The 14,552-nt window shown below is 44.0% G+C and overlaps 1 protein-coding gene across 1 annotated transcript in view; it reads left to right on the top strand.

Annotated features, from left to right (window-relative positions):
* The window catches only part of LOC111144434 (CUB and Sushi multiple domains 1), a 1,720,260-nt gene that overhangs the window by 1,641,550 nt on the left and 64,158 nt on the right, over positions 1 to 14,552 (top strand). The window contains exons 50-51 of the mRNA XM_022498737.1: positions 818 to 1,012; positions 9,102 to 9,275. Of these exons, the coding sequence (XP_022354445.1) occupies positions 818 to 1,012; positions 9,102 to 9,275 (369 nt within the window). The remainder of the gene's footprint in view (positions 1 to 817; positions 1,013 to 9,101; positions 9,276 to 14,552) is intronic.

Below are 14,552 nucleotides of genomic sequence, written 5' to 3'. Positions count from 1 at the left end.
TTTGCATGTATTTTCAGCATCTTTGCAGATCCCTTGAAGCCCACTCCAGAATGGGAAGCCTACCACCCTTCCTGATATCATCACTGTTGTCATATTTGTAGCAACTGCTCTTTATTAAGTAGTTACTGTAATTCTAGGCCTTCTCCTAAGAGCAGGAAAAGATTGTCTTCTTTGAGATATATTGAACATTTGTCTGCCCAGTATGAATGCAGTGTGCATATAAATCCAATAACTTACAGAATATACGCACACACACACACACACACACACATATATATGTGTATATATATGTAAAAATATATATGTAAGATATAGGTGTGTATAGGTGTATAAAATATAGGTGTATATATGTGTAAAATATAGGTGTGTTTCATAAGGAGGAAGGGAATGAGGACATCTGCTTTTCTGGTAACTTGTGTCCAAGCTGGTTTTCAATTACTCAATTCTATTCCAAGTTCCTCAGAGGAAATGGAGACAAATTATATGCAAGATTTTTTTATGCATGTGCTCATTTACCTGATGAAGATTTTCCATCCAAATGAGCTATGCAACGTTGTGTGGGTGATTTTTCCCCTTTACATCACAATGTCACTGCAAGGTCACCCATGGCCCTGCAGTGGAGGCTGTCAAGTGCATTTTATATGCACGATCATCCCCCTGTGACTATGTGGGTGGTAGAGAAAAGTACCTGGAACTGTAGATAATGGCTTCTGTTTTGCACAGAAAGATCAGTTTCATATAGAAGGGCCTTAACATTAAAAACAAACAGGATCTGATCCTTTGAGAAAAAAATGGTGTTGTTATGTTTCTCTTCTAGCGGTAACTTGTCCCAGCATTGAGGCTCAGCTCTCGGATCACGTCACCTGGAGACTGGTTTCGGGATCCCTGAATGAGTACGGAGCTCAGGTTGTGCTCAGCTGCAGCCCTGGGTATTTCCTGGAGAGCCAGAGGCTGGTGCAGTGCCAGGCGAACGGAACGTGGAGCATCGGCGAAGAGAGGCCCAGATGTCGAGGTGAGTGACGGATGCCCTTCCCGGATGGCGCAGCCATTCTGAACGATTGACGTCACTGGCAGCCACTTTAACCCACCCCTGTAAGTGATCGAGTCTATAGATTAATAATACAACCAAATGGTATTTCTTGTCATTATAGTGATGAATATGGATTTTCTTGTGACATGCTTAAAACATATGACTGCTGGATTAAATGTTGAATGTTGTCTTTTTCTTATTAATGATCGCACTTTATATATGTAAAATAATAGAATATTCAAATACTTCAAATCAGCTCAAAAACAAATCCAGGCCTATGTTTAGGAAGATATCTCTTATTCCATGCACTGACTATTCAAACCTAATTAAGATCGTGGGAAATAGTATTTATGCTGAAGATATTGTATGCTTAAATAATGACTGTCTTGAAAAGGGCAATTATTATTCTCAAAGGTACAAGATAAGCGGTTAAGCTTTTGAGTGGGTTTCATAATAAAAATGAATACATAGAAAAATAAGACAATATTAGTGTTGTTCAGAGGACTATTTGATTCTGATATGTTTAACACAGAGTTGTTAGCAAGTTGTTCACAGGGAATTACCATGCACAAACCAAATAGTTAGCCCAGTGTCAAATGTATAAAACACACGGCTTTGCAAGAATAAACCAGCATAAAAACAAAAAGGACCAAGAATTAATGCTTTGCTGTCTTTGACATGGCCATTCTAATTCAACTTTAATAGAACCAATGGCAATTAAACACATATTAAGCGCTTCACCAAGAACATGAAGGTAAATTAGGGAGGGCTAGTGAACTTCAGAAGCTCACTCAGAGTCAAAGTGGACAGTACCCCAGGTGCCCAGACAGCCCTGCCAGAAGCCTGTTTTCCACGTATATTATTCATGGTTCCCTTGTCATTCTCACAAGGGTCCTGGTTTGACTCATTATCTGCTCACTGGGCTCATAATGCATTTCCTCTGGGTCTCCCCCCATCTGAGTTAGCGGATCCCCTCCTTTCCACATCCACACCCCTAGCCCCCCTCAAAGCTCAGGATTGTGATTCAGAGACTCAGTCCTTAAGGTCAGCAAGAAGAATGGAGGAGAGAGATTTCGGAGCCTCTACCTTTTGCCTATCTCAGACTTTGCTAGCCAACACCCTTTCTGTCAGTTTTAAACCAGAATCAGTGTTAAAAATAGACACCTGTGAACTTCATGGGAGTGGGGAGCACATGCCGGGCTTCTGCCAATGCAACAGTCACTGTAGTTTTGCCTGGTCTCTCTAGCTGTCTGGGGCACTGGGGTAGGGTGGGGTCTGCGAGGTATTTGCTACGCCCTACACTTTACATTAAAGGCTCAGATCTCCATTCTGGGAGAACTGACACTGAAGGAGACTCATGTTTAGAACAGTGTTTACAAAACCAGGCCTTCCTGATTGTTGAACCAAACTCCTTAGCAGCAAGTTTCCACCTCCTTTTGGGGGGAAGAAAGCAGCCCTGGGGTTCTACCATCCACAAATTGTATTTTTGTCTCCATCCTTCTGAAATTCTAGGAAATCTGTCCTCCTGACTCTAATAGACTTCAATCTGGTGATTCTAACACTGAGTTTGGTCCAGGACCAGCAGCCAGAAATCCATGTATGTGGGGACATCTCCCACTGACTCAGCATGCAGATGGATTTCACACATCGTCAGCTGTTCATTGACTGACCTTGCTTGTCATGACTTGTTATACTGTACATTGTGACTTGTCTCTCTTCAGTGTCATCGTGATCATGTGACCTTGTCCAGAGTCAGTGGGGTCCATGAAGTCATTGCTTGCTATTTGTGTGTGTTTTTCTTTTATTTATTTATTTTATTTATTTTTTATCAAGGTTGGTAGATCACATCATCACAGCGTGGCCATATTGAGTCCCTTCTACTTGACTCCATCTTGTCCCTCTGATATCTTTGAAGTTGTCCCCGTTCTCGCATAAAGACAGGATGTTTCATGCTCATCCTGATTTTTTTTCCTTGCCTAAGCATGGAATCAACCATTCTCCAAGGAGCCCTTTTGGTGGAAAATGGTGTTAGAGACCCACCTGTGTGCCCAAGGGTATGCATCATGTTGTTCATGTTATCGGTGTGTAGGGAAAGTTGACACCAAGCCTATCATCATTTTTGTGACCAAACTGAATTTTTTTTGTTTTCTTCCCACCAAAAATACTTGATATGAATATTTTAAATTAATTTCTATCTATACTGATTTTTTTTAAAGTTTTACACTACCCAAAGAGGTGATCAAAGATGTTCTTCTCTTTTCCAAAACATTGATGTATCAGTGAGATATCACAATGCCCAACATTGTGTTCAAATTATGGTGTGATCTGAAATCTCAGTAGTTTTCCCTCCCCCTCCCCAGTTCTCTCTTTGGTTGAAATATTTTGGAAGTGATTCCAGAGAACACAAGCCTAGAAACTCCATCAACAACGTCATTCTATAGGTCTCTATGGAATATATACCCCAGCCTCTTGGACAGTAGTGGTTCTCAAGAGCCTTCATCCCAAGCACCTCATAATGTTAAACGTTGTTGAGGGCCTATCTTCATTCTCTGTTGCCATGGAATCATTACAAACACAATGTAAAACAACACAGATTTGTTATGTCACAGTTTCTGGGTCTTCTGCTAAAGGTTGAGATCAAGGTGTTGGCTGTGTCCTTATTTGGAGACAGAACTGGGGGAAGATGGGCCATACTTGTTTGTTGATAGAATTCATGTCCATGCAATTTACAGCTGAGTCCTCACGCTGTTGCTGATTGTGGACTAGGAAATGCCCTCAGCTCCAGGGGGCCATGTGTAGCTCTGTCCAATGCACTGCCCGTCTCTCCAGGCCCTCCTGTGATTCAAATCTCTGGCTCCAGGAAGGACTCCGTTCCTTTCAGGGCTCCTTCACTGGGTGAGTCCCCACAGATAATCCCATGTTGATTAGCTCAAAGAAAACTTATAACCTCATCATGGTTCTGCCTACATCAAGGGGAGAGGATTTTATACCAGGGGGCAGAAATCTCAGGGTACCATCTTTGAACTGTGCTTCCCATTAGACCCCAAAGACCTTTGTAAAATTTTTAACATAAATTCAAATCAAGAATTATTTTAATGTGTTTATATTAATTCATTCAAATTTAAATGGAAAACATCATTGTTCATTTGTTTAAAATAACAATGATATAATTACACCTTACCATGTACCATATTTCTACAAATAGTAATGACTAATTATTATCCAAAATAAAGGAAAAAAATTTAGAGTCTTAACATGTAGGCAATATTTTCTGGGTTCTATAAAAAAATAAAAGTAAAGGTATGTTTTAGTTCATTCTTGGCATAATACATTTTAATTTTATTTTATATTTAAAATACATATAAGTTACATTTATCTCCTATTTCCCTGCCTTGCCAATGTACACTCAGAAAAACCTGATATGAATCCTGGAAGTAGAATACTTTGTAATTAAGTAAGTACTTGACAAGCCCCAAGAAGTTCAAATGCTACTTAAGTTCTGACTTAAAATTAATTTAAAATGACACATTTGTAAGGCCGATTTGCCATTCTATAGTAGCTTGGTCACAAAAGAAATACCAAGTCACTCTCTACATTCTAATGGAACTAGACCAAGAGAATTTTCAAGTGTGTCGTTTTTCCAATCTCTGCTGTAACTGAGGAGCTAACATTGTATTTATGTGTGATGTTGTTAGCCTGTGGTCCCTCTTAGAATGTTGCTGTCCACGCGATCACCTGGACCTAACTATTTCAGTTACCCCCTTGCTTAATGGCTTGGAGATGTCCTCTTCTGCTTGCCCAATTAGCTCCAGATGAAGGAATCCTTGGCTGCCTTCTAAGAATATCCATAATAAGTATGAAAGCAGTATTTAGTCACCACTTTTTGAAGGGGATGTGTTATTGTAACTCCAGGCTACCTGACACCGAACCCAGGTGAAGAGAGCAGGAGACCTAGTCCCACCTTGAAACTGTGAGCTTTGCAGTCACTGTCTCAGGAGAACCAACTTCCAGTGGTTACCCCTAAAGAGACAAGATTACCAGATTAAAGTTCCTTCTCCAGAATTACCGTGTATCTCCCTAACACAAGGACCACATCAAAGCGGGAGGTTATTGACTTCTTCTTGTTGCATTTCTCTGTTTGACTTATTGCTTTAAAAAAAATCCAAGAAAAGAAAGAAAAATATTTATCACAGAAATCTGTGAAACAAGAAGAAACCATCTTTGCATTTTTAATTTTACACACAACTCACAGACAAAGAGCCTTACACTGGGAGTTCATTATATTGTAGATATTCAGAAAACACAGCCTGAACTCTGGACTGTGGCTCCTTCCTAACTGCTAATTTAAAGAGTTAAATTAGACCCGGATCAAATGAGGATGTAGGCGGTTGGGTCTTTGGTAACCTCCCATTTGTAACTGGGGGTGCACCTGGGTGATCATTAAGTTTCTAAAATAAATTCTTTATTGGCCTTTTTCCCCTCCATTACCAGTGGATTCACGCATACAGCAAGCACAAGGGAGTATGTGTCCATCAGCCTGTTCCATCTGTCCTAGGAAACTACAGAAAGAACCTTCTCCCTCCCTTCCATGTTGGAGCGGACGTTGACCATTCAGAGCAACCTAAAGTTGAATTTTCTCATAATGGACTCACAAGTACTTGTCTGATTGACATTAAATAACTCTTGGGGCACGCTCGAGCCCAGGACCAGGTGATGGCATGTGTGAATATTTTCACTCCGAGCAAGGCCTTCTTGTTGACTCATAGCCAGGCTTCTTGGCTTCCTCTCTCCAGGCCTAATACAGTGAACGCAGACTGTGGTCTACACAGCCTGCCTTCACACACTTACAAAGGATCACGTATCCTTTGACCTTTCTGCATGATAAGCAGCCCCCCATTCATATGCACGCCACCTCCTGTGTCTGCTGTCCATCTGCGTGTAGGCCTTTTCCAGAGAGAAGGTAGTTGAAAGTCCCTTCTCTTGACCTTATGCTTTTTGCCCCACTCGCTAATAATATCCATATTTCTGATAGGACTGCTGGCCTTGCAGGCATGAAAAACCTTGTGTCACAATATGATTTTTTTTTTCAGAGTTGGGGATTTCGATATGAAGGTACTCTTGGAACTGAAGTCAAGGGGAAGGAGGTTTCCCTGGGTGGGAGAAGCGGAGACAGGTGGCTTGTCATTCCTGAGAAAGTGAGGGAACACTGCATGGACAGCATATCGGGGCAGAGTGGGGGGCAGGCGGGGCTTTCCAGTGGGACTCCCTCTGTGTGCGATTCGTACTCTGACAGCTCAGAGGACGGGCTTTAGACTGTGTGCGTGAATACGTCTTTAATGGAAAGGAAAAAGGCAAACTATTCATTTTGAAAACTGGTGGGGAGAAAAGAACATGGAAATGAGGCATTACCTTGGGTGTATGACAAACGTGTGCGTGTGTGTGTGTGTGTGTGTGTGTGGGTGGGTGTGTTAGGGAGTTCTCCGGTTCAATTAGGGTAGCTTTTCCAAATTAGTGCTGCCGTCCTCATTAATGTATCGGGTTTGCTGCCAGCGGAAACTGCGCCATCTGAAGCCCCATTATCCAGCTGCTGAAAAGCTACAAGTTTGCTCCATTAGTTCTTCTTTACAGTCTAGTGAACCTTAGTGGAGGACAGACCTAAAATATGTGCGTTCCAGGATATTTTTAACAGAGGCAGAAAGAATGGTGCAGAAGCAGGGCAGAGTGAGCCTTGCTGCTAGGCATCCGCAGAAGGCGCGTGGAGACCTCTGAGGGCATGCGCTCAGACCTCATTGCCAGTCAACACTTTCCTGACCCTTGCAGAAGTTTCTAAATACCGTCCAGTTATACTAAGTGACTGCACGTGGATCTTTAAATACCATAATTCAAGGTGAAGTTCATAGCATGTTTGGGAAAGGCTTAATGAAAAGTTCATAATAAATGTAAAAGAATAAATTATATAGGAATTCATTAACATCTGGTACAGCACACATGTTAACAACGTTACTAAATGCATAAGACGTAACCCTGTAAGAGTTCAGGGACCCCAGAAACCAGTAAATCAGCAACGTTCTGATCATGACCTACTCTGGAGCTGAACAGTCGGAAATCCCGATGAGCAATCCCCCTGGAACACACACCACCAGCCTGTGTCTGTGTGAAGTGGAAGTATGGTTATGACGCCTCAGAGTGAGGTCGGCCCCCGTGCAGGAGATGGGTCTGAAGGCCACACCCGCAAACTCGTCTTCACTTGAACAGTCAGTAAAGGGGTCCACTGATGCAGCTCACAGGATGGGTCCCAGGTCTGCATTGCCCTGGCTAACCCTGACCGAGCCCTGGTCCCACGCACGGCGTTGCTTTGCTGTTTGCCGGTGTCCTCTCTTCAAATCCGGTGCCCGGTTCTGGGCAGCAGGGGCTGCTGTCAGCCCTGGGGAGAAAAGCTGATGAGAGCCCAGAATTGGAGGAGATCCTGGCAAAGCTGGCGTTGAACCTGAGTAGCCTGAAAGCAGAATCTGTTCTTAATCACCATCTTACCTTCTCTGATCTGTGCTGTTCACAGGGACTCAGGAATTGTTGGCCACACGCCACCATTGCTCTGAGTCCCTTGTGCACGGTGACTCACTGAGTGCCGTGGGAGCTCTCCGTGCTCCTCTGAGAGTGGCCTTCAATGCCTTGGTTCTTGGTGTGTGGGACACACGTAAGCCCCTGAAGAACCGTTGGCCTTGATGACCTTGTGGTTTCTTCTTTCCCTGAGATTCCACTGACCTTTTGTGCTCAAACGTTTCAAGGTTCCGAGTGCAGGGAGTTGGGTGGTGCCTTGAGGATCAACAATGAAGGTGACCATTGACTGTACCTCCCCACCCCCAATCACCCTGTGCTTGAAAGTAGACCCCGTTAATGATCCTGCTGGGAAGGGCTCATGGTCCCCCAGCTACAACTCCGGGAGGCCTGGATTTTGTATTTTTTAATTTTCAGGAAGGCTCAGGGGCACCTGGGTGGCTCAGTCAGGTCATGATCCCAAAGTTCTGGGATCGAGTCCCACATTGGGCTCCCTGCTCAGCAGGGACCCAGTTTCTCCCCCTGACCATCCCCCCTCTTGTGGTCTCTCTCTCTTTCTCTCTCTGTCAAATAAATAAATAAAATCATTTTTTAAAAAAGGAAGAAATAAATAAAGAGAGACTCCACATGGCCACAAAGTCAGTATTTTTTTAAAGATTTTATTTATTTGACAGACAGAGATCACAAGTAGGCAGAGAGGCAGGCAGAGAGAGGAGGAAGCAGGTTCCCCGCTGAACAGAGAGCCTAATGCAGGGCTCGATCCCAAGACCCCAGGATCATGAGCCTATCAGAAGGCAGAGGCTTTAGCCCACTGAGCCACCCAGGCGTCCCCACAGTCCGTATTTTTATGGAGCTCTCCATCCCGGTGAATCACGCGAGTCAATGAAAGAAACGGTGAACTGAGGCCTTCCACTGGAGCAAGCAAACTCAGTTTTGTGCAGCAGCTAGCTGGCCCGCGGAAGCCCACTCTCTTTCCTTCATTCCTGCACACCCATGTCCAGTGACTGTTGGGCGGTTCTCCCGCCTGGGGCACACAGGAGGGAGGGTGGGCAACCCACACGTCTGACCAGCCTCCTTGTGAAATGATGTCTATACACCACACAGTTTTATAATCCACTCTAAATGCTCACATTTTCATTGCAAGGGTGTAAGAAGGAAAATTAAGCTTTCTATGTGGTTGACCTACCATCCCTAAGCAGATATCCCTGTCCCTAATAAATATTTTTACCAAAGATTCAGTCTTATTTATTTATTTATAAGGTTTTATGTATTTATTTGACAGAGAGAGACACAGCGAGAGAGGGAACAGAAGGAAGGGGAGTGGGAGAGGGAGAAGCAGGCTTCCTGCTGGGCAGAGCCCGATGCGGGGCTGGATCCCAGGACCCTGGGACCATGACTGGAGCCGAAGGGAGCAGCTTAATGACTGAACCACCCACACGCCCCTGATTTTGTCATTTTTAAGCAAAAGAATAATCTGTGGACTTGAAACAATTTTCACTTTTTGTTTTCCTTCCAGTGATCTCCTGTGGAAGCCTCTCCTTCCCCCCAAACGGTAACAAGATTGGCACACTGACGGTCTACGGGGCCACAGCCATATTTACGTGCAACACGGGCTACACCCTTGTGGGGTCTCATGTCAGAGAGTGCTTAGCCAACGGACTCTGGAGTGGCACAGAAACGCGATGTCTGGGTAAATTCATCTATCCTCTGGCACGTCTTTCATTCACATAGGCCTTAAAAATTCAGTACAGTTGGGCAAAGCATGATACTTCTTGCTGTAAATGTTCCCACTGAGCTACTAAATCCTCCCTTTGGTGTTAACACTCCACTTCACCCCGGGACTTCCTCTGTAAGGAGCTAAAGGGATTTTTTTTTTTTTAATCCAACCAATAAATGAAGGTCACATATTGCCTTAAGTGCCTTAAACACTATTTTACAAAGTGCTGAGGGCATCACTGCCCTTAATGTCGCCAGGATTTTAGGACACACAAACACGATACTCAGAAATACGAAGCACTCTATCTTTTAAAACTTTTAAAATGATGTCAGTAAGTGAAAGTAAGATCAGTCAACGTAAGTACAATGAATTATTTCAAATGGAACGTGTGTACAGTAACTGGTTCTTCCTTTCCCCCAAGATGAAAATTTTATGCATGCTTGTTTTTTAAAAATTGAGTAGAAAATTTTATTCATTGGAAAAATCTTTTGTGAATAAACATAAGGAAATTGTTGAATAGGCAGCTTCAAGTATACTAATTTATAATGCTCCTGTAGGTCTCCAAGTAATTTGTAAAACATGTTAACTGCGTTTCGCCCTTTCGACTTCTTTCTGGGATCTCAGTAATTTTGTAATCACTCAAAAGCTATAGAAGCTGGAAAGTTTAAGCTTCTGACTCTCTGTGGGCTGGAAATCACTTCAGGACCAAAGCAAGGACCAGTAAATTTTGAATAGTAAAGATCTGTTCTTTTTACTTGAGGTGATTTGAAGAAATACTCAGGAAAATTGGGGAGAAAAAAAAAAAAACAGAGGTAATGAAACTAAAGTAGTAATTCCAGAGGAAACCAGCAAAGGGAGTTTCTCACTGTTATCCAAAAAATGGCACCTGCTTTCTTGAAATCACTGTCACCCCTCCATGGAAGCTGCTAGCATTCCTCTGTGTGTATGCACATATATTCTTGTTGGTGTGGTCAGTGTGGCTTTCTGTGGACTGCAGAACCCCCTTGGACTATGTGTGATGCTTTGTGTTCAGAGTTGCTAATGCTTCAGAGATTGTCTGTCTCCCTAAACATTCTTATGGGGTGTCTGTTCATTGAATACCACCCTCTTCAAGGCAGCTTGAGCTGGGGTAGGTCTTCTCGGTTCTTGTCTGTGACATCAACACCATAGAAGGAAAGCAGGTAATCTAAAAATTTTACATTCCTGCTATGATTGTGATGATGGAAAGCAATGACAATTTACATTTGATTAGGGCTGTATTGCTGACTAAAATCTCATTAAGTAAGAGGGTTATCGTGGCCTTGTGGACTTTGAGTGGCACGTCCAATTTCTGGAACTGTTCTATTAGGGGGTCTGCTGGAGTCTGATCCCAAACAAGCCTTCACCTTTTCTGTGGGATCTTCTGACTACAGACTTTGAGGTAGAAAGGTTGGGCACATACAGCATGGTTGGCCGGGACAGGGTGCCCAAAAGTGTGGCTTTAGTGTGATGCAGTATGTCTAAGAAGCTTCTGGGAGAGGAAGTGTTTGGAAGGAATTTAAACTGGAAATGAAGAGCAAATATATACTATATAAAATAGTGTATAAAATTAGCATTCTAGAACCTGGATCAGAATATAAGGAATATTGAAATTGGAAGAGGCAGAGAATCTTAAAGAAAAACTACTAAAACAGTATTAGATATGATACCGTCATGTCTTTCTATGCAGCAGTGAGTGTAGAATGGGTAATAAACTTAGTGTACTGATGCTTAAAAGTCAGTAGATATGCTTTCACAATTACCACTGGGACTTGAAAGTTTAATTCATAATATAGGCCTGCCTTGGAGATATTGTGGATTTGGTTCCAGACCACCACGATAAAGCAAATATCACAATAAAGTGACCTAATGATTGTTTTGGTTTCCCAGTGCATATAGAAGTTGTGTTTACACTGTACCATAGTCTATTAATGTACAATAGCATTGTCTAAAAAAAGCATATACCTTAATTTAAAAATACTTATCTGGGGCACCTGGGTGGCTCAGTGGATTAAAGCCTCTGCCTTCGGCTCAGGTCATGATCTCAGGGTCCTGAGATGGGGCCCCGCATCCGGCTCTCTGCTAGGTGGGGAGCCTGCTTCCCCCTGCCCCCTCTGCCCACCTGTCTGCTACTTGTGATCTGTCTGTAAAATAAATAAATAAAATCTTAAAAAAAAAAAAACTTACCTGCTCAAAAACACTAACTACCACCTGAGCTTTCAGTGACTTGACATCTTTTTGCTCGTGGAGGGTCTTGCCTCGGTGTTGGTGGCTGCTGGCTGATCAGGGTGTGGATGCTTAAGTTGGGATGGCTGTGGCAATTTCTTAAAATAAGGACATTGAAGTTTGCTGCATTGATGGACTCTTCCTTTCACAGTTTGTCTGTAGCATAAAATACTGTTTGAAAGCCTTTACCCCCCGTAGAACTTCATTCAGACTGGAGTTAGACCTTCAAACCCTGCCGCTGGTTTATCAGCTACGTTTATGGAATGTTCTAAATCCTTGGTCGTCATTTCAAGAGTCTTCCCAGCATCTTCACCAGGAATGGATTCCACCTCAAGAACCCACTTTCTGTGCTCCTGCGCAAGAAGCAGCTCCTCGTCTGTTCGAGTGTGACCCCGAGAGCACAGCGGTGCAGTCCCGTCTGCAGGCTCCTCTTCTGATGCACATTCTCTGGCCCCTTCCGCCCCGTCTGTGGTTCCCTCCTCCACCAAGTCTCGGACCCTCAAAGTCATCCATCGGGTTGGACTCCCTTCTTCCAACCTCCTCTTTGTGCTGATGTTCTGACCCCTTCCCATGAACCACAGATGTTCTCAGTGGCTCTAGAATGGTGAATCGTTTCTGGAAGGTTTTTACTTTGCCCAGTCCACGAGAGGAATCACCATCTACGGCAGCTGTAACCTTACGAAATGCATTGCTTCAGTAAGAAGACTTGAAAGTTGAAATGGCTCCTTGATCATGGGCTGCAGGATGGACGCTGCATTAGCGGCATGAAAACCACGCTACTCTCACGGTCCGTCTCCATCAGAGCTCTTGGGTGACAGATGCATTGTCAGCGAGCAGCAGTGTTTTGAAAGAAATCTTGTTCTCTGAGCATTTGCCCCCAACGGTGGGTTTACCGTATTCAGTGAACCGTGTTGTAGACAGACGCACCGTCGTCCAGGCCGTGTGGTTCCATTTGTAGGGCCCAGGCAGAGTAGACTGGGCGCGATGCTGAAGGGCCCTAGGATTTTCAGAATGGGACGTGGGCACTGGCTTCCACATAGGGTCACCAGCTGCGTCAGCCCCTCACAGGGGAGCCAGCCTGTCCTTCGCAGCTCTGAAGCCGGGCACTGACTTGTCTCTGGCTGTGAAAGTCCTAGATGGCGTCGTCTCCCGACAGAAGGCTGTTTGGTCTACACTGGCAGTTGGTTGTTGAGTGTGGCCGCCTTCCTGAGTTCTCTGAGCTGGATCTCCTGGGTGACCTGCTGCCGCGTCTCCTTGAGCACCTGCGGCCTCACCTGGTCCTTCATGTCAGGGCGATGGCTGCTTCCCTTAATCCCACCAGCCAAGCTCCACAGGCTTCAGACTTTCCCTCTGCAGCTTCCCCGCCTGCCTCAGCCTTCACAGAACTGAGAATTCGGGCCTTGTTCTGGATCAGGCTTTGGCTTAAGGGAACACTGTGGCCGCTTTACTCTTCTGTCCAGATCACTCAACCTTTTCCGTAAAAACAATAATAAGGCTGTTTCACTTTATTATTATTACTTGCATGCTCGTTGGAGTAGCGTTTTTAATTTTCTTCAAGGATTTTCATTTGCATTCATTATTTGGCCAAATGTTCAGCACAAGAGGCCTCACTTTTGGCCCATCAAGGCTTTCCTCACGTCTTCCTCAGTAAGCATAATCATTTCTAGGTTTTGATTCAAAGTGAGAGACATGTGACTCTTTCACTCACACTCTTGGAGCTCATTGCAGAGTTATTAGTAGGCTGGTTTTAATATTGCTGTGCCTGAGGGAGCAGGGCGGCTGGAGGAGAGGGAGAGCGACGGGAGGATGGCTGGTCGGTAGAGTGGTCAGAACACACCCATGTCAGTGAAGTTCACTGTCTCACGTGGGCATGGTTCATCGTGCCGCAAACCAATAACAGTACTAACAGCCAAGAGCACTGGTCACAGAACCGCCTAACAAACAGAACCTGAACGAAAAGCTTTGAAATATTGTCAGAATTGTTAAAATGAGACTTGGAGACATGAAGTGAGCAATTTCTTTTTTTTTTTAAGCTTTTATTTATTTATTTGAGAGAGAGGGAGGGAGGGAGGGAGACCACAAGCAGGGGGAGCAGCAGAAGGAGGGAAGAAGCAGACTCCCTGATGAGCAAGGAGCCTGAGCCTGATGCGGGGCTCGAAACCAGGACCCTGGGATCATGACCTGAGCTGGAGGCAGACACTTAATCAGATGCCTGAAGTGAGTAGCAATGTCGGGTCATCACAAACCTTCCTTCGGTGATCATGCAGTATCTGCAAAGCACAATGGAAGGAGAGGTGGCTGTGCGTGGAACACGGCCATGCAGCGTGTTTCCTTTCCCGAGTCATAGACTGTCGATGTGTAGATAACATAGTGTAGCTCAGGAAGAACGTACGTCCCTGGGACCCACAGAAACACAGCTGAGGTAAACAGATAGGAAAACAGACGTAAAGTCAGCACTGGAGGAAATTCTACAATGGTCAGACGGATCAAGGGAGTCCAGGCACCAATCCTTACTCTGGCACAGGAACGAGATAAACTAGCTAGTGGATACCACCATAGTCTAAAAATTACCTAGATGCCTCACTTGGATATAATAGTTTCAATGATATTGTTTATTGATGATGAAAAATGTACAATGCATTTTTCAGTTTTATTGAATCTTCAACTGAAGGTATGGGGAGTGCTTATCACTCCTATTTATAGATAAGAAATAGCTTAGAACAATGAGGAATTTGTCCAACATTGTAAAATCAATAGTATCACAAATAGAATTTAAACCTAGGCAGTTTGACCATAGAACACACACTTCTGAACATTAGGGAATATAGCTAGTATATTTCAGCAAATATGATGTATTATTTTGCCAATAATTATATTCCTCAAAATCAAGAAGAAATAAAAGAGGCCATGGGCTATGGGATAATTCTGACCACTGAGGTAGAACTGTCTGGTCAACTAGAAGTTAAATGAGCCCCAGGACTAGAAGAGACCTCATCCCAAAGCACC

The sequence above is a fragment of the Enhydra lutris genome, unplaced genomic scaffold (genome assembly GCF_002288905.1).
Source record: "Enhydra lutris kenyoni isolate GAN:26980312 unplaced genomic scaffold, ASM228890v2 scaffoldscaffold11, whole genome shotgun sequence".
In the NCBI taxonomy this organism is placed as follows: domain Eukaryota; kingdom Metazoa; phylum Chordata; class Mammalia; order Carnivora; family Mustelidae; genus Enhydra; species Enhydra lutris.
Note: the sequence above shows the minus strand (reverse complement) of the source record. Positions and strands in the feature narration are given on the sequence as shown.